This window comes from Myotis yumanensis, unplaced genomic scaffold (genome assembly GCF_028538775.1).
Source record: "Myotis yumanensis isolate MYYU_CA2020_CCGP unplaced genomic scaffold, mMyoYum1.0.hap1 SCAF_1, whole genome shotgun sequence".
Classification (NCBI taxonomy): domain Eukaryota; kingdom Metazoa; phylum Chordata; class Mammalia; order Chiroptera; family Vespertilionidae; genus Myotis; species Myotis yumanensis.
In genome coordinates, this window is record NW_027223752.1 from 6,860,460 (window position 1) to 6,879,940 (window position 19,481).

Genomic DNA, 19,481 nt, shown 5'->3' on the forward strand with positions numbered 1-19,481 from the left:
ACCGGGCTGTTTTCTGGTCCGCTCTCCCTCTATGTGGGTTTGCTTGGTCCTATTTGGGTTTGTTGTTATTTATCCCCCTGACTTACCCGTCCCTGGGTTTGGCTGGCACAGAGGGCACTAGTCAGGTCTCTGGTATCTACCTCCCTGACCTGGTGGTTTAAGCTCTTTACTTATCCGGTTAGAAAAGAGAAGTGTAACCATTTGCTCTCGTGCCCTTGGCGGGGAAGATAAGATCTTGCGGTTTACTAGCTGCCTGTAAATTGCTCCAGTTGTTTGGCCCCATCTGTCTAACCATCTAGCTCAGTTTCCCTTTTCTTGTCAAAAATTCTACTAACATCTAACCATCCCGCCTCCACCCTAGTCCTCAGTGTTCCAGAGGGAAGTCAGTGCTTCCATGGCATCACCTCTAAGCACAGGCGTGACACAGCTGGGCTGTTCCGTCACGGCCCGTGGCATCCTGTTCGTGTTGGTCCCACGTGTGCCTTCCTACCAGATTTCTTCAGTGTCCGCACCATTGACGTTGGGGGCTGGCACCGCCTTTGTCGGGGGCTGTCCTGGGCACAGTCAGGTGCTGAGCGGCATCCCAGGCCTCTGTCTAATAGATGTGGGCAGCAGCCCCCCGCCCCAACCCTGGCCTGATAACCAAAAATGTCTCCGACATTGCCCAGTGCCCAGTGTCCGAGGGGCACAGCCAGCCGAGTTGAGCACCCGGGGCTAATCTGAAGCTGCCCAGGGACAGGTGGCCTCCCGTACGCCCTGGGGTTCTCTCACCCGTGCTGTGGGCTTCTTCCTTCCAGTGTCCTCTGTGCCTTTGAACACTACTGGTTGCCAAGGTTATAAAACAGTGAGCAGAGGCAGGGTCCAAGTCACATTCGGAAAAGTGGTTTTTGATCTCCATAGTCAGGACTTGAGACGGGACCCGTCCTCCAGGCATCCACGGGGAAGTGGGGTGTTCTGGGCGTATATTTATGCTCGGCCACAAGGAAGGCCCCCCGGTAAGGCTCTCACCGTCCTCTGCATCTCACCTCAGCACCATCAAGAGGACCAGCTCTTCGGAACGCGTGTCCCCCGGCGGCCGAAGGGAAAGCTACGGGGACTCCAAAGGCAACCGGAACCGCACGGGGTCCACCAGCAGCTCTTCGAGCGGCAAAAAGAACAGCGAAAGGTACGGGGCCCCGAGCCCGCTGGGTCCCTCTCTTCCCCAAAGATGAGCAGAGACCCCGACCACACACCCGAGCCAGGGCCCTCCAGGGCGCCGAGGCCCGAGGTCAGGGTGGCGCCGCTCAGGCTGCGGCAGTTCCTGTCCGGGTGGGAGTTACTCCGGGGACGCCCAGCCGGGCCCGAGGGCCTGTTTCCACCAGCTCATGGAATTGGGGGGCTGGTCCGAATTTCCGCAGGCAACGCTGTGTGTCTCCCGCACACCCTGAAAGCTAGTGTGAGCGCATTGCTGAGTCTGTCAGCAGCATTTTCTCAGGTCGGGTGGGTGAAACGTTGTACTTTTATGATTTGTCAGAAACCATCTGAACTAATGCCAGAAGCAGGAACCTTTTTTTTATTTGCTGGTTTCAGGAAATACAGTTACTCCTAATTTGAATTTTTCTTTGAGGTTAGTGTATAGTGGATTTTGACAAATATCTATAAACTAATAGAAACATTTTGTGAGTGAGAGCTCATTTTTGGCATTTTAATGGCTTTTCATGTTGAAGAATGTATCGTGTAGATGAGGTCCCTTTCTCTGTGTATAGCGACGTAATGTACTTTGGTCTGCCTTTTTAAACATTGTGCTTTATTTTTATTCTCTCTGTTGAGCGAGACTTAGGAAGGAATTTCAGCTTCAGAGGCAAATAACGCTTTTTGTTTTTGCAAGTGCTCATGTAAGGAAAAAGCTTAGTCATCAAGCAATCAGCTCCAGCCCACAGTCTGTAAAAATTCCAAGTTTGTAAACCCATCCCCATTCAGTCCCGTAAAGGAAGCTTAAACCCTTTTCCATTTCATCTCTGAAAGATATCTTTTGCCGAAGAGAAGCGAGCACTTCTCACATCCTCAGCAGGTCAAGTTCATGGCCGATTAAACCATTGACATGGGTTCTGTCTTCTAATGAAGACTATTAGTGCTTCTTATCAGAAGATTATGTTAATTGGGTGATAATACCCTGGAAATAAGGCCAAGTGGTTACAATGGCAACAGAGGGCGAGTCCAGCAGGCACGCAGTGGCCTGTGGGCGCCTCTGAGCTCAGGGTGAGCTTGCAAGTCGACCTGAGAGGTCTAGATTTTGGCAGCTGTTGAAAACTTGGCCCCTTCTATGCACATCTGCATTTTATTAAGAATTTCCAAAAGGAGTCTGCATTGTGCAAACTCTATATCGGTTTTATCTTTTAAATCCTATGGCTTTGGTGAATATGCTGGGTAAATATTTCCATAAAAGGGATTTTAAAAGGGATTTTTTTTTTTCCAAAAAATAAATGCCACAGTAGGACATTTTGTTTTGGAAATGAGGGTCTGAGTAAATTTACTAGTCATGTTCTCAAAATAATGTAAGCAACCGAATGTGTCCGTTTAAAAATAATTCCCTGTCCTATTAGAACCTCCTCCACTCAGGTCTCCCTGCAGCAACTGCCAGGATGACGCCATGCTCTGAGGGCCATGCGCCGGGCTGGGTGTTTTCCTACCGTTTCTTATAAATTTCTAAGACTCAAGGGCATTAGATATAAAGTACCTACTTCACAGAGGGAAGCACCGAGGCCCGGAGGCGTTCAGTGGCAGAACTGATGTACAAACCCAGACCCTTTTCTTACTCCAGAGCCTGTGCCCTTTCCGTTACGCCTGGCTGCGGACAGTAACCAAACAGGACATCCTTTTTAAAAGTAAGACAGCATTCCAGAACCACGGACAAATACTAGTGAGTGGTGGGTAGGAGGCCACGAAATCTAAAAGTGGTTAGGTGGGGAGCAAGTGTGGTAAATCCTCGAGGTTCCCACGGCCGTTAATGTCACATTAGAATGAGCTGGTCTGTGTTCAGGGAACTACATCAGACCGAGAAAGACAAATATTGTATGATTTTACTTATATGCAGCATCAAAAAAACAAGCAAAAACACACACACACACACACACACACACAAAACACAAATGAACAAGCGAAACAAAACAGAAACAGACACATAGAGAGAACAAGCTGATGGTTGTCAGCGGCGGGAAGGGGGACATGGGTGAAATTTTTTTAAAAAAGAAACCAAGATACCTTGACATTGGGCTGAGGGTGCCAGTCCTTTAAGCCAGGCTTTGACAACAGAAAATGACGCAAAAGAAAATAGGTCACATATACTAAAGGCTCAACACTCAGACTGGCTTTAGCCTGGTCCTCAGCACTGGGGCATCTGGAAGACTGTATATCTTTATAAAAAAAGGGGGGGGGGGCGATGAGCTGGTCTGCAGGTCTGGTGATTCAGGACCACTCATCAGAATGCAGGTGGGAGGTGATGCTCTCAGAAGGAGAATCTGGATCTGCCCTGATCTGTAGGACAAGTCATTCACCGGCGCTGCTTTAACTGGTGTCAGTCACCCGTTAGTTGCTGTAAAGCTCAGAGTCACCACACGCCATAAGCAAGCTGTCGTTAGCACGTGTGACTCTTCTGCGAAAATTAGAAAAAGGCTCCTCTTACTGCAGAAAAAGGAGGCTTTTTTGCACATCAAGCATATATAGTTCTCAATAACAATGATTACAGCGAGTGAAAAGCCGGTCGATATAAATTGTGCAAATCTTACTGTTGAACCTAAAATAATAGTGTTCTTGAGATCTTACCATTCACATTTTCTAAGATGTGATTCATTTTCAAATCGTTCCATCTTGCTTTCATAGACACTCTATGATTTATGATAGTGTCAGTCTTCTTGCTTCTGTTTCTCATTTTCTTTGGAGATGGTCACTGGATTTGACAGTCTTCCGTGTGACATTGTAGACTTTTATCTTAGAATGCTTAACGTTTTTATAATACTTGGCAGTAACAAGCCACAAAAGTTTAATAGCACTTAATCTTTGCACTGACAAAACTTCCAGAAAAACAACAGCAATATATGGCAATGTAATATTTTCTTTATATATTATTGATGACAATAAATGCTAACAATTATATAGTGATTCATGTCACAGTGAAGTGCTTATTAAATTTAAATAGGGAATCGACAACATCCTGATGAACAACCTGGACTATCTAATGTAGCCAGTATACCAATCCAATAGGATTGTTTTTAATTTTAAAAAGTCTTTTATTTCAGACAGAAAAAGTTACTATTTAGAATGCATCATTTATGTTAGATGTTAGACTGATAAATTGTTTCAATTAAAAAACTGGTTCCCCCTTTGTAATTCTGCTGGGAATGAGACATAGCAACTAAAAAAAAATACTTTGTTTCCATCAAAATGCTATTCTAATGGTTTGATTTTAAGAAATGTTTCAGCCATCTGCTAGAAACCTTGTTGTAACAAACATATAAGCTGTCCTTCTTCGGAGTCAACATATATGAAAAAAACTTCAAAATAACGGAGATGTTGCCCTGGCTGGTGTGGCTCAGTGGTCGGGTGCTGTCCTTGCACGGCAAGGCTGCCCGTTCAATCCCCGGTCAGGGCACATGCCCAGGGTTTCAGACTCGATCCCCAGGAGGGGCGTGTCGGAGGCAGCTGATCGATGTTTTGCTCTCACATAGATGTTTCTCTCTTTCCCTTTCTCTCTCTCTAAAAATCAATTAAAATAATTAAATAATCATAAAGATATCTATGTGTGGAAGTGGTCCTCTCTATGCCCTTTTGCCTTGCACAACCTGTGCACCTGTACCGGCCGTGTTATCCGGCCTGTAAGGTCCAGACCACCAGGCTGGACACTCTAAGCTCCATCCTGAGTGTCACATGGAGGCCCTGAGATTTGTGTCTTAGCATCGCTGATGGTGCAGCCTCGCTCCTAATCCTCCCCCAGGGCCTCCAGCCACCTCCTGACTCCTCGTCCTCCCTGTGCCCTGAGATCCACGCCTCTCAACACCAGCTCTCACTTTTCCCCAGCAAGGTTTTTTGTTTGTTTTTGGTTATTTTATTTTTTGGTGTGTGGTTTTCATGTGTGTGTGTGTGTGTGTGTGGTTTTTTGTTTGTTTGTTTTTGAGGAAACTTATTTATTTCATAAGTAACATGTGTTTTAGGAAACCCAGATGTTTAAAAAAAAAGAGGAAATGGAAATTACCTATAATCTCACCCACTCAGAGAACTCATAGCTTAACATTTTATTATATTTCTATCTGGTTTTGTTTCTGGGGTGTAGCGTATAATTTTGACAAAAATTATACTCTTCAGCATATGTTTGGCAGCCCTCTTTTTCATTTGCTCTATGACCAGGTCTTTGTGTCAGTAAATATACTCTTCCAACTTTATTTTAGACTCGGATCATCATTTTTCTAGGCAAATGCACTTTAGTTTCACGCTCAGTTACCAACAAGGTTTTTCTAATCCAGTTTGACCAGCCCCACCGTCTAGAACACTGCCTGGCACATAGTAGGGACTCAATAAACATTTGTTGAGTGTATCTTTTCACGCCAATCGATATAACAAAACAGGTTAAACTGACAGGCGATACAGCCGTAAGCCAGTGTTACGCCCAGCCCCGCCACTTCCTGTGTGACTGTGGACAGAATACTCAATGCCTCTGGGCTTTTTTCCTCAGAGCCAGTAAAATCAGCACTTACCTCCCGGGCCTGCCGTGAGGATTAAATAAGTCCTGTATGTGGAATCCTTAGCGTGGAGCTTGCTACCGTTGGCCCTCGGTAAATGGTAGCTGCAGTTACTCCTTTTCTCTCCCAAAGTGTGGGTGCTGCTGTGTGCACACCTTTGCTAGCTCCACCTCCCAGTCTTGAGGCCCCTCTCCTCGTTGGGACATTTTGGAATCTTCCAACTCCTGTTTCGGCCCTCACCCCTCCACCCCCACTGGGAAAGGGAGGAATCAGAAGTTCTGGACATTTCTGTCACCTTACTCATTCAGTTCCACAGCACCGCCTAACTTACTGAGCACCTACTATGCGCAGAACACGGTGCAAGGCTTGGTGGTAAATGAAAGGGTTTGCACACAAATATTCATTCTCTCAACAGACATTAGTGACACGTGCAAGTGAAAAGGGCTAGTTTCCCTCCTTCCCAAAGGACTCAACACACACACACACAAAAAACAAACAGTGAGAAAAAGGACAACAACTCAGTAGAAAAATGGGTGAAGGGTTTGGACAGGTTCTCTCTGAGACATACAAATACCAACTAATGGAAAGATGGTCAAACTCAAGTCTTAATTAAAGAAATGCAAACCTAAGTAAGAAGATAGCGTATTTAGAAAAATCTTTATTATAAAACACAGATACCAAAAAAACACACACACAAATGCATAGCTTAATGAATTAAACTTTCTAGCACTTTCTCCTGAGTGACATATATGTACAGGGTGCCCCCCAAATATGTATACACACACTTTGAGTAATTATAAGGCAGTGTTTGGTAAAATACATCTCATCTTCATTTAACAGACCAGCTGTTAAAGTGTGTGCATGCATTTTGGGGGACACCCTGTATATGTGTCTGGGAATTCGCCGGGAGAGGGTGTCGGGTATGTGCGGAGGAGCTCCGGCTTGTCCTCCCAGTCCTGGCAGGGTGCCCCTTTCGCTGGGAAGCTGCCCTGGCCCTCGGGGCCGAGTCAGGTGCCGTCAGGTGGCTTTGGAGCAGCCCATTCACTCTGTCCGGAACTGGAACTCCTTCCCCACTCCCCACACCCACACCCTCGCCCTCCGGGGCTCTGGGAGGCAGAAGCTGCGGCACTTACTATTCTTGCATCTCTACCACTTTGCACAGTGCCTGGCTCACAGTAGCTGCTCAATAAATATCCGTTGAATGAATGCAAGGATAGTATCTGTTTAATTTAAAACCATTTAAGAAGTGTGTAAACAGCGCCACCTATGGGCAGATGCTTTTAACACGGCATTTTAGATTCTGAAACATTTTGCACTAGAAATTAGGTGATTAAAATGTGGCTTTTTTTTTTTTTTTTAACTGATCAGATTGTTTCATTTTTTGGGCCCCGGGGGTTATTTATCCTTTAATAAATGTTAAAGTAATAAATGCTAATATTCTTACATTGTTTTAGTTTTGAGGCTGTTAGGTAAAGAGCCCAGAAATACATATACTCGTGTCAGTGAAGTCAGGAGGCAGAGGGAAGTGATAGTAACTGGTCACCATGCACCGGGCACTTTGTACCTGACTTAGTTGATTCTGACAAAGCCCCTCGGTGGTCTCATCCGTTTTGTAGACGAAGGAAACTCAGGCCTGGCCTGTGGAGGGAAGCGACTTGCCCGACTGGGCACAGGTCAGCTGACCTCACCATCCGTGCTCCACCCCCATGGCACGCTGGGAGTCGTGGTGGGAAAAGCCTACGAAGCAGCAGTTTTTGTCCCCAATAAGGTCTTCAGTGACTTCTAACCCTTTTTAATAGACGGGTTCCTAAATGATCCTATTTCTAGCCGCTTGGGGCTATTTCTATAAAGAATCTTCGCTTGCATAGGACAGTATTTTGACTCCCGGCAGGAATTTTATTTCATTGAGCTAACTCTTTGGAGAAGGAGTCATGGAATGCGCAATGAGGAAGTTTTTACAGGCAATAAGTCGCAGGGAAATAAGATGTTAGACTGCAGAGGTCTCCTCCTTGGTCCAGCCTTGCCAGTCATTTTCAAAAGCCAGTACCTCTGCTCCAACAGCATTCCAAGCCATTATGTATCACATCGCGGGGCAAGGGCAATTCTGCGGCTGGTGTTTCAAGTTTAAAATTAAGGAGAGAAGTCATATTAGGGTGATATCTGCTCAGGGACATTTTCTTAAATATGCACACACACGAAATCAGTGAGTTCATATTCCCCCGCAGGCTCACACCCCTCCAGGCTCCCTTAGGTGGGGTTTCCTTTACGGTGTCTCGTTCTGTACCCCAGAGTGGGACGCGATCAGGAGGCTGCTGGCCGGGGAAGCTGCTTGGATGTCGGAGCCTCGCTGACCTGGGTCACGTACGGGCTCTGGTCTGAACGGTGCACTTCTTGCCCCGCCTGAGCTCCCTTTCTGCACTGGCGGGGCTGCCCCACAGGGGGGCTGTCTCCCCGGCCCCCGGACTCCCCGTGGGGGCTCGTCCTGTCGGGAGCTTGCCCAGGGGTGACCTCCGTCCCTCTGTGGCCCGACCTTGAAGGCTTCGGGGGATTGCTTTCCCGGGTGCAGTCATGGGGCGGCCTCAGCCTGGCCAAGTCCACAGTGGGGTCCCCACATCTCCGATGACATGCCCCCCAAGCCTCACTATTCTTCCCTCCTGTCTCCCTCCCCGTGGCCTCCCTGCGGAGTCCGGCTCTGAAACTCCTCACCAAGCCCCTCTCCCAGGAACCCGCTCGTTTTAAATAAGTTCTTTAAGTGACCGTTCCGAAGGGCACGGGGAGGAAAACATACCTTCTACACCCTTAGGCTGGGCCGTGCCCGCCTCGGTGAACCAGAGGCTTCCTCTCCAACCTCACCCGCTCGCAAGGAGCACAGCTTGGGGAGGAGGCGGGATCGCAGCCTCCTGCCTCGGTTTTGGAAGGTTTTGCTCACGCTTGCTCCTTTTTAGTTACATGGTTCTGTTTTCCTCGTTAACATGTGCCCCTCACGCAGCACTCGTGTGACAAGCCAGCTGACCACTGTGGGGTCTCGCATGCATGGGGTCAGCCTCCCTCTAAAATCTGGTTTTCTTTTCTCCACAGCAAACCCAAGGAGCCCGTCTTCAGCGCGGGTAAGTCCGCACCTTTGCCGGTGCCCTCATTCCCCTCGGAGCCCGGGCACAGCTCAGAAGCAGCTGGGCCTGGGCCGCTGTCGACACCAGAACTTGGGTGTCTGCGTGGTGAGGCTGATGTCGGCCGGTCCCGGGGGCCCACCGCTCAGATCATACAGACCGAACCTTTATTGGCCCCTTTAAGAGCTGGTTTCCGATACGTCCACCAGGAGGAGGAAGATGCCAGCGGGCAGCGCAGGGCACTCGGGTCCTCAGACCTGCCGCCTCTTCCCGCTCAGGGGGTTCCTGGCATCAGTGTTTGCCTTTCCCTGACAAGGAGCGTCTCCCATGCACTGAGTTGTAACTTGTCTGCAGGAGCTTTTCTTCCTGTCCTGCCCGTGGTTTCCTAACCTGCAAACCAATAGTTCGTTTGGACCTTTCCATAGAGCTTTTTAAAACACATTTCATCATAAGGTACACGCTATCTATAGGGTATTAACCTTATTTAAACGTGCATTTAAAATGCAGAGAAATGGACACGTGAGTAACTGGGTAAATCCACTCATTTAAGTTTCGTCTTCCCAGTGTTTTCCAATTTGGAATTGAAGCGTAGAAGTCAGAGTTCTGGTGTGTCAGCAAGTGCTGTCGTATTTATTGCGTTTTCAGGGAGCATGACATCGCTCACTGACGGTGCCATGACCGCAGGCCTGCAGAGCTAGGCTTCCCTGTCGGAACCCCTGAAATGTGTCCGGGATTTTCTGCTGGGGGCGGGGGAGGGTAGCCTTTCCCACCGAGAGCCAGCGAGCGCTCGCCCAGGCAGGCAGCCCCCTGCAGTTCTCCGCGTCTCTTTATCTAGCCCTTCTGTCTCTGTCTCCGAAATCGCAAGGGAAGCGCCGGGTGACGCACTGCCAAGGTAGGCCGCCTGTCTGCACCCTCATAGCTCTCTGAGCGAAGCTGTGGCCCAGGCTCCAGAAACGCTGTTCATACGTCAGCCAGACCCTCTCCCCGTGTGAGAGGGTTTCTGCGACGCACACACTTGGCTGGAAGTTGAGCCCCTGAGCATTTTACTAAGTAGCTGTCATTCGGGTCTTGGTTGATTATGGGCTGATTACAGGAACTTTCCCCAAAAATCTGTCTAAGCCTTAAGAGAGCTATAGGACAAGGCCCGGCGCCCACTGTGTGCGATGGCCCTGCACCCCTGCTGGCCTGCCCCCGCCTCTGGTGTGCTGGCTGTGTGCTGTCACCTAACACGCCTGAGAAACGTTGCTTCCCCTTGCTGCTCGGGCCTTTAGATGTAGGCCATCTGCGTTCCCAGGACAAAACCAGGCCAAGGCCAGTGTTTTCGTAGGACAGAGACAGCAGTTGAGATTGGTGCAGGAAGTGAACCTCAGTCGTAAGGCCTTCGTCAGCAGCACCTACTACAGTATACGCAAGTAGATATACTTGCTCACATTCAGACACTGATTAAACACAGCCACGGGGCTCTGCGTGTGCTGCAGAAGCGGCGCTGTGTTCTCTCGACCCCTGACCTGCAGTCTGATTCCTCTCTCACAAGGAGAGTGGGTGGACTCATTCCGAGTTAACGTGAAGCTCTGTCATGCCGGCCCCGCTCTTCACGGCTGTCAGTCTGCTGGGTGCTTTAGGCTCTCCAGTGGGAGCCACGCGTAAGCTCAGATCTGGGTGAGGGGTTAAGGATGGGAAGAGGTTTGAGGCCAGGAGAAGAGCCTGTTAAGGGTCCAGAGCAGGACAGATGTGTGGGGTGGCCCGGGAACGCAGCTGGCCAGAGAGGAGAACCCACATGGGTGGTTGTGGCCGAGCAGTTAGACCTTTGCATCCAGCACGTCAGAGACAAGTTGAGGATTTGGGGTAGAGACTCCGTGAAGCCCAGGTTGGGCCTTCATGGGTTCGGCCACAGAATGTGAGATGGCCTAGGGCAATGGTCGGCAAACTCATTAGTCAACAGAGCCAAATATCAACAGTACAACGATTGAAATTTCTTTTGAGAGCCAAAATTTTTAAACTTAAACTACATAGGTAGGTACATTGTTATTAACTTAATTAGGGTAATCCTAAGGCTTAGTAAGAGCCACACTCAAGCGGTCAAAGAGCCGCATGTGGCTCGCGAGCCGCAGTTTGCCGACCACAGGCCTAGGGGACCGATAGGAGAGCCTGCAGTGCCGAGTCTCAGGTGGGCTGGTCCCAGTGCATTGGGAGGATGGAACCCAGTGAAGCATTCCAGCGGGATCCACAGCCCGGCGGTGGCTCCCTGTGCAGGATGAACGCGTGCTGCTCTGACCTCAGAGCCCCCTGCACGTGTGGAGTGAAGAGTGTGTCACATGCATGCATCAGGCCTGGGGCACGCACACGGCAACAGCGGAGCTGGCCTCGGGCCGCTGGGCAGCATTGCATGCAGCGTGGTTTGACACCCTTGGGGCTAAGACTGACAAAACTAACGTGTGACGGTGGCACCTGGCGGTGCTGGAATGATTTCCTGTTTGCTCTCCACCTCCTCCTGAGGATGGTTTCTGTGGGTTACCACAGATCTCCCTATTCCCAGCTGCCCGATTTAAGTGCCTCTCAGCTGGTCCTTTGATCCGCAGTGACGCATCCGAGCGCAGCGAGCGCTGACGGGGAACCGCATTCTTCAGGAGCACCCACCAGAACCTCCTTTGGTCTAACCATGACCTGAAAACGCTACCGGAAAACCCCAAGTTATTTCCTTCCCAAAGTCCAGGCGATGCCATGTCGATATATCCCTGGGTTTTACTTTTGTCCCCACAATTTATGAAAACATCAAAAGTTATTTTATTATGAAAGTGTTTGCGCCAGAAAGTTTTATTTCCCAGTTTCCCTCTCTGGTGGGCCTTTTGCTCGTTTGTTTTCCATTTCTAGCTTTTCGTTGAGCATTTCCCTTTTTGCATGCATCCTAGCATGTACTTCTGCTTTGAGGTTCTTTACACGGGACAGCGTTGTCCCACGTAAAAGACACGTAGAGACACATTTTTACATCGCCATGTAACCAGCCAATTTAAACATTGGAGGATATCTTATGACTTTCGATGTGGAAATTATATATACATGGAGCTGAGAAAGTTTCAGTGGGTTTCTCGTGTTAGTTATAATATGGGAGGAGTACCATTTTCTTCCTTCCTGATGATGAAATCTCTCATGAAAAAATAATGGAATCCAGTTCTTGCCTGCTTTTTACAGCTTCTTATATACTTCATGTACTTAGTGAGCAGAAGGTCAAAGAGGACAAGGTGACATTAGACATTCGTTAGAAGCGACAGGAAAGGGCAGCGATTTCCCTTTGCACTGAGAGGCTAGGAAGGGACCTGGCTCGCAGGTGCCCTGGCGCCGAGCTGTCTCACCGCATCTGTTCTCCTTGCAGAAGAGGGCTACGTGAAGATGTTCCTCCGTGGCCGCCCGGTCACCATGTACATGCCCAGGGACCAGGTGGAGTCCTACAACTTGGAAGCCAAAGTGGACCTTCCAACCAAGAGGCTCAAGCTGGAGTGGGTGTATCCTCGTCCCTCGTGCAGGGCTCGCACGAGCCATCGCTGATCATGCTTTGGGCTTGATGCTCAACTGTAGAAACTCTTTAAAACTTAATTTCTCTTAAGCTTCTTTAACAAACACCAAAAAACTTCTCTTATTTAAAATTAATTTAACAGGATCGGCCATAAGTCAGCACACCGTAGACTAGAAAAGTCGTTCCATCAGAGCTAGCGATGATGAAGGGCACCAACTTGTCATTCCTGAGGTTAATATTTATGGTCCTCACTCAAATACATATACATCGTCTTCCTGAAGAGAGAATATTAAAATGTTATATGGCTGAATGATTCTTTTGGACAGTTGTGGGAAAATGCATCGCTAGTTTCTGGCCTGTATTTCAATTTTTCTGACAGAATAAAGTTAGTTAAAAACTCCTAGAAAAGCAAATTTAACAGAAATCATCTCAGTGGGTAAAGGTTAGGGTTCTAATGAACATGGGAGCGCGGAAGAAAGGACACATACCCCCTCCAGCCCAGCAGGGACTCGGCCGCCGCCGAGCCGGACTGCAGGTTAACACGGCCTCGCTGAGGGGCTTCTGTCAGCGAGAACCCACGTCCTGCACGGAACCCCCACGTGGCATAGCTATGATACCATCTAAAAACTATAAAAATCCTCTCCCCTACCCCCAAATCTAGGCCACGGAAATGCCAGTCAACCATATGACTACCGTCCTTGGCATTAAGCTGCTGCCCAGCCTTCGTGGGGTGAGATTTGGAAAGTGAAGGAGCTTCCCCAGGGGAGACGCTGAGAGCCTGGGGAAGGGCTGGATTAAATGTTAACATTTTATTTTACTTTATTTTATTTTTTATTTTATTTTATTTTACTTTATTGTGCTTTAGAGGAAGCCTGCAGAGGCCACCTTCCAATCCACGCAGATTTTAAGACAAAGCAAAAACCCTTCCTCCCCCTCAAACAGATATGGATTGATTTCCAGTTTAATGCAAAGCCCTAAACACAGGTTATACGAAGTAGGTTTAAACAGAAGCTGTTGCACTTTGACTTACGAGAATTGCTACTGTATTTGAAGTTATGGAATCAGGTTCTTTAGAATGTTTTTAGAATTAGCATCTGTACCTAAATTTCTCCCTCCAAAATATATTTTTTATTTTTCAGATTCAGATGTCATTAGCATTTCCCTGCCCCTATTTTTCAATCTATTTTGGCTCATGGAGTTGGAGTTCTTTAAGTCAGTCATTGTTAAACTGGCTAAATCAGATCTGGAAAGCATTATTGGAAAAATCGCATTTGCCAGCCTACTCCCTGTCTATATTGTAGAAAATATAAAACAGTGGAATTTGCTCCCAATAAGTAGTGGGGTTTTTTGCCAGGTTACTTTTTCACATCCAAGTTCACATGTTTTGCTCGCAAAATAGTTTTCAAGGTTTGGAAGTATTCATGCCAAAATCTCAGTGGTAATTAGCCTAAGCAGCAGGGAGTGGTTGGAGGAAGGACCTAAATGTTTTACTTTTTATTTGTGTGTGTGTGTGAGAGAGTGTGGTTTGCACCTTTTACAAGTACTTTTATAAAGATTGAGCTCCAAGATTACAATAAGAAACAAACCCATAATTGACTTAATAACCGTAGCATGTTAAAGTCCATTATCAGCATCTTAACTTTTTAAAAAATAAAACATAGGAATTATCAAAGCTCAAAGTTTTTTCTTGGAGTGGGATTGATAGCCTCACTTAACATTTTGAGATGTATTTTGTTTTCCATACAAGCTACCAAAGACACGAACTATAATAGGATTCAGTTAATTTCCCAACCATGACTCTAGATCAGCTGTGGGCAAACTATGGCCCGAGGGCCGGATCCGGCCCGTTTGAAATGAATAAAACTAAAAAAAAAAAAAGACTGTACCCTTTTATGTAATGATGTTTACTTTGAATTTATATTAGTTCACACAAACACTCCATCCATGCTTTTGTTCCGGCCCTCCGGTCCAGTTTAAGAACCCATTGTGGCCCTCGAGTCAAAAAGTTTGCCCACCCCTGCTCTAGGTCTAGAACCAGGCCTGCTTTCTCGTTAACCCACAGAGTAAGGCCATTTCAGGTCCCCATTGAAGGTTTGTGTCCCAAGACGATAGTGACATGGAGACGTGGATGATTGCAGGCTCTGCTGGGCCTGTGGCTCCTTCTGGTTCTGGTTCCCAGCGTCAGGCCTCGCCTCTAAAGAGCAGAGGGAAAGTGAACACCCCGTGGGCCCCGGCCCCGGTGACGGTTCAGCAGATCTGAGCAAGTGTGATAACTGGAGATAAACGCTACACAAGGAAGGCAGCAGGAAGGCAGCAGGAGGGAACGAGGGGCAAAATGTGGCGCCAAGTATTCTAGCATTCCTGTGAAATGAGTGACTACAGCTTCAGGTGACTTTAGTTCTGGAGGCAGGATGTCACAGTTGTCAGCCGTTCAGAACACCAGCTTGGCCAAATTTAAAGGGAGACGAGGTGCAAAGAAGACAGGCATCCACGTAAAACTTCAACAGCTCAACATAAAAATGTGCCCCGGCTGTCGCTCCCCAGAACCAGGATTAACAGGCTGAGTCAGAAAGAGTTCGTCTGCCGGTGACGTCACGAATGATCTAGTTACCTTTCGTAAATAAAGTAATAAGTTACCACTTTTGATCAAGCTTAAACAATTCAGCTTTCAAAATATAATATTTACTTTCTCCCAGCCGGTGTGGCAGGTGGTTGAGCGTTGACCTATGAACCAGGAAGTCACGGTTTGATTCCTGGTCAGGGCACATGTCTGGGTTGTGGGCTCGATCCCCAGTGTGCAGCGTGCAGGAGGCAGCTGATCAATGATTCTTTCTCATCATTGATGCTTCTATCTCTCTTTCCCTCTCCCTTCCATTCTGAAATCAATTAAAAATACACACACACACACACACACACACACACTCTTAAAATAAAACCAAATCTTCATATTGTTAAAAATAAGTGTTCACATTAAATCAATGGCCATTTCCAACTTCATTGCCTTCCTATTTAGGCCCCCTAGGTAACATTTTGTGTAATTGATGGTAATAGTCGTGTAGAATTGTTTGCCTGTTAGATAAAGCTGATGTTTGTCAGCTCTTCAGGAGAAAACAAGTTTTCTCTTGACATACACGAAGCTACGGGTACAGGGGCCGGGACTGTCGGAACAACCTGTACCTGCTCCCGACGGGCGAGACGGTGTACTTCATCGCGTCCGTGGTCGTGCTGTACAACGTGGAGGAGCAGCTCCAGAGGCATTACGCCGGCCACAATGACGACGTGAAGTGGTGAGTCCCCCAAGCCCTGAGGCAGGCTGCTCCTGTGTAGCACTGTTAGCAGGAAGGGCTCCAATCGGGGCATCACTAAACAGAAGGGACCTGAGAAAAGCATTTCGTGTTCTGTGCTGCCCACTAGCTCCCTGGCCTCTAAGACACCTTTGGAGTTTTCTGTTTTTATAACCCATAATCTTAACCAACCACCTTACCTGAACCAGTAGCTCTAATAGACCCCTGATTAGAAGGCCTTCTTAACACATCTCATGCTAACGGCTTCTAATTTGGGTCTTTATTTTTTAATAAAAAGTAAAATGTTTTGCCTCGTGTTTTGGGCTGACTCTGCTATTCCCATAATTTGTTCACAGCCTTCGGTGGGGAAAGATGGATGTATTTGGAAAGATGGATGGATGAAGTGATGGATTTATGCTTTTCTATTTGCCCTAGGTCCCTAGTCTGTTATGAAAGTCCTTTTGAAAACAGTGGTGTCTTTGCTATTTGATATACTCAGCATGGCTTTTTTAAGAAAGCTTGCTGACTAATTAAGCAGTTCTGAGATTGAAATGATATTTTCCAGCAACAAAAAAAAAAAAAAATGCTTTTTCCTTGAGTTGGAAATTCTCTAGAGGTGAAGGAATCAAGATGAAATGAAATAGGCACTAATTGTCTAAAGTCATTGGAGTGCTCAGATGATTTACTTTGAGTCTGTAAGAAATTGGGCATTCTATATTTTTATATTTAAACTAGTGACCTGGTGCACGGATTCATGCACATTGAAAGGAAATTAATTAGAAAGTGGCTGGCAGGGATGGACTGGGCAAGACCGGCTAGACACATTCTGGAGCCAACCTCCCGTGGTCCCTCCCTGCCAGCCGCACCTGGGGTGGTGCCGTGTCTCAAAGGGCGTCTGCAAAGTGAGCAGGGTCCCTCCAGCAGGTGGGGTCCCTCAGCCTGGCCTGCAGAGATTGGGCCGAAACTGGCTCTCCGACATCCCCCGAGGGGTCCCGGAGTGCGAGAGCTGCAGTGACTTGGCAGTGGCAGTTCTCAGGTGACACACCCCGAAACCAGAGAAGAGGGAATCTGATTCCTCGTGGAGTGTCTGCCCCCTGGTGGTCAGTGCATGTCATAGCTACCGGTTGGACAGACACTTAGCATATTAGCCTTTTATATATATAGATTGTCAGCTAGATTATATTTGATCAAGGAAAAAATAAAGCTTACCTTTAAAGAGTAAGAATTTTATAAGTATCTTTTTTATAGCCTAGCAGTTCATCCGGATAAGATTACAATAGCAACAGGACAAGTCGCGGGCACTTCCAAGGATGGGAAAGTGAGTTACGTTATCTCTTCCTCTTTGTATAACATAACATTTTGCTAAGCCTGCTTAGATATAAAGCACCTGAACACTTCTTAATCTCTCATTAGAACTTTTAATTGCAAATTAAAAATTTTACAGTAATCCTAAAAACCCTTTAAATTCACCTTAATTTCAGCCAATTTTTAAATAACATCATTCTTGCCTACGAATTCACTAATTCTTAAGATATTCACATACAGGATAAACATTAAAATACCAAGTACACATTTAATGCGTAAAGTTAAAATCATAATGACATGATTTGAAGTGGGCATTTTGCCTCTCCGGTGACTTCAGATACATTCTCTTGATCCCTGTAATCAGGACCTTAGCCCTAGAGTTTGCATCTGTGTGAGATCCACAGAGACCGCTGGGCTTTCACACAAGTTCTGTAATCGGAGGGGGAACTAGTAGAATTCAACAGAGAAAAATTCAGAACTGGCTGCCCCTTCCTCATTTACTGCAGGCTGTGGTCATTGTCACGTCTAATTCAAAACTCCTTATAGCTTTTATTTGTTGTTGTGATTGTTGTTAATCGTCACTCGATATTTTTCCATTGATAATTGTTTTTTAGAGAGGGAGAGATAGAGAGAAACATCGATTGGTTGCCTCCTGCATGAGCCCTGACCAGGGCCCGGGATTGAGCCTACAACTGAGGTATATGCCCTTGACTGGAATTGAACCCGAGACCCTTCAGTCCTCAGGCCAATGCTCCTACCACTGAGCAGACAGCTAGGGCTCCTTGTAGCTTTTTTGATACCTGCCTAAGGATAGCTTATTATGGAGCAATAGATGATCTGATACTCATCACATGAAATATTTCCATTTTTATCAACATTGCCTTCTAGGGGGTAGGGGAAGCTGGGGTATTGTCAAGGGCGGGGAAAAAAAAGGACACATATGTAATACCCTTTGTAATGCTTTAAGCAATAAAAAAATAAAAATGTAAATTTAAATTTAAATTTTAAAAAACATTGCCTTCCAGCAAACCCAAGTGTTACCATTTTTTGGAAAATATTTCAATAACATCAACTCTTAAATATTAACTGTTTTCTATTTTCCATTAAAATTCTACACTTGAAGTAACGAACAATAAATCAGACCACTATCATGTAAATACACATGCGTGGAACAGAGTCACCTGTTTTTGTTAAATGTTAAATGACCTTAGAAGTTCTTTGAAATTAGTAGTAAGCCATTTGTTCCTCCCTCTGGTGAATTGAACGTGTATTTCTGTTTCTGGCATTGAAATCAGAACTTTGCAGCCAGAGAAGATGTGATGGCTATCTGAGCCTCCCATTACAAGTTACAAGCGGAGAAGTCCAGAGTGGTCACGTGACTGTCTGCAGCCGCCCAGCTGCTTAGAGACCAGTCTACCCTAGAACCTAACTCACCTGACCCCACTGTCCTCGAGGTGCACTGCTGTGCACTGCTGGGCCTTTCCTTGACAAATCTGCTGATAGTTCTGGGCTGCTTTTCTCTGTTGAGGAAGAAAAAAATTAGTATAAATCCCCGTGAAACACAATTGAGAGGGTATTGAACTGAATCATAGCAATTCTAAATTTTATTTGTGCATAATTAATGGCCTGTTTTGCTCTTATGGGGTCCACAGAGCCCTTAAAATGATTTGGTGGTAACTGTCTTGATGAATTTACACACACACACACACACACACACACACCTACCTTAATAACAATATGAACTTTGTAAGACTAATCCTTGTATGAGATTCCATTCTCCTTGTCATTTTTTAATTTTAAAATTCAGTTTCGTCCAGGTGTATACATTAGAATATCAGTTCCTGTGTGATTAAAGCATTGGCTATTCAACATTTAAAACTTGGCAGACCTCCCCTGAGGTTAAATGGTTAAATGGTACAGAGGCCAGGACTTCCTGAAGACATTGGGAATTTGTCATTTATGTTAAAAGAATTATCAAAGGCAGGAAAAGACCTTTTGTCTTGACAAAATTGAAGTCATCTTGTAGCTTCAAGGTAAAGGTATATTTGCGGAACTCTCACAATTGGTGACTTTGCGTTTTTCCTCAACAGCAATTGCCCCCACACGTGCGCATCTGGGACTCTGTGACACTGAACACCCTGCACGTCATTGGGGCCGGGTTTTTTGACCGAGCGGTCACCTGCATCGCGTTCTCTAAATCTGTAAGTCTGAGCCCTGCTGGTGGCGCACTCTGTCCACAGGGAGGGGTCAGCTCGCAGCCAAAGAGGGAGAGAGTTATGGGTGGTTCCTGGGTGTGTGTGCAGATATGACTCCGAAACCTGCCCGCTTCCCCATCCCCACCTTCAGAGGCCACCCTCCTCCAGTCAGCCTTCCATCCGTGGGGCGAACAGAGGGGAGGGCCTGCTGCAGCTGTCCTCCGGTTCTGCAGGCCGTTGGCCTGCTCTGGCCTTGAATGTCACCTGCCCCTCCCTAGGGGACCCCAGCATGCCCCTGCTGTCCTCACAGGCTGGTCCACTGTCACAGAGCTGGATGGCGCCAGGGTCTCCCCCAGACTCTCGCTGTC

General features: G+C 46.9%; 1 protein-coding gene across 3 annotated transcripts in view; it reads left to right on the forward strand.

The window, feature by feature from the left end:
- The window catches only part of EML1 (EMAP like 1), a 146,292-nt gene that overhangs the window by 106,907 nt on the left and 19,904 nt on the right, over window positions 1-19,481 (forward strand). For 2 of the 3 annotated variants that reach the window (XM_070412933.1, XM_070412923.1), the window contains exons 4-10: window positions 1,031-1,165; window positions 8,790-8,818; window positions 9,654-9,710; window positions 12,189-12,318; window positions 15,467-15,616; window positions 16,862-16,931; window positions 19,009-19,119. In XM_070412933.1, the coding sequence (XP_070269034.1) occupies window positions 1,031-1,165; window positions 8,790-8,818; window positions 9,654-9,710; window positions 12,189-12,318; window positions 15,467-15,616; window positions 16,862-16,931; window positions 19,009-19,119 (682 nt within the window). The remainder of the gene's footprint in view (window positions 1-1,030; window positions 1,166-8,789; window positions 8,819-9,653; window positions 9,711-12,188; window positions 12,319-15,466; window positions 15,617-16,861; window positions 16,932-19,008; window positions 19,120-19,481) is intronic. The other variant, XM_070412942.1, reaches the window with a different exon arrangement.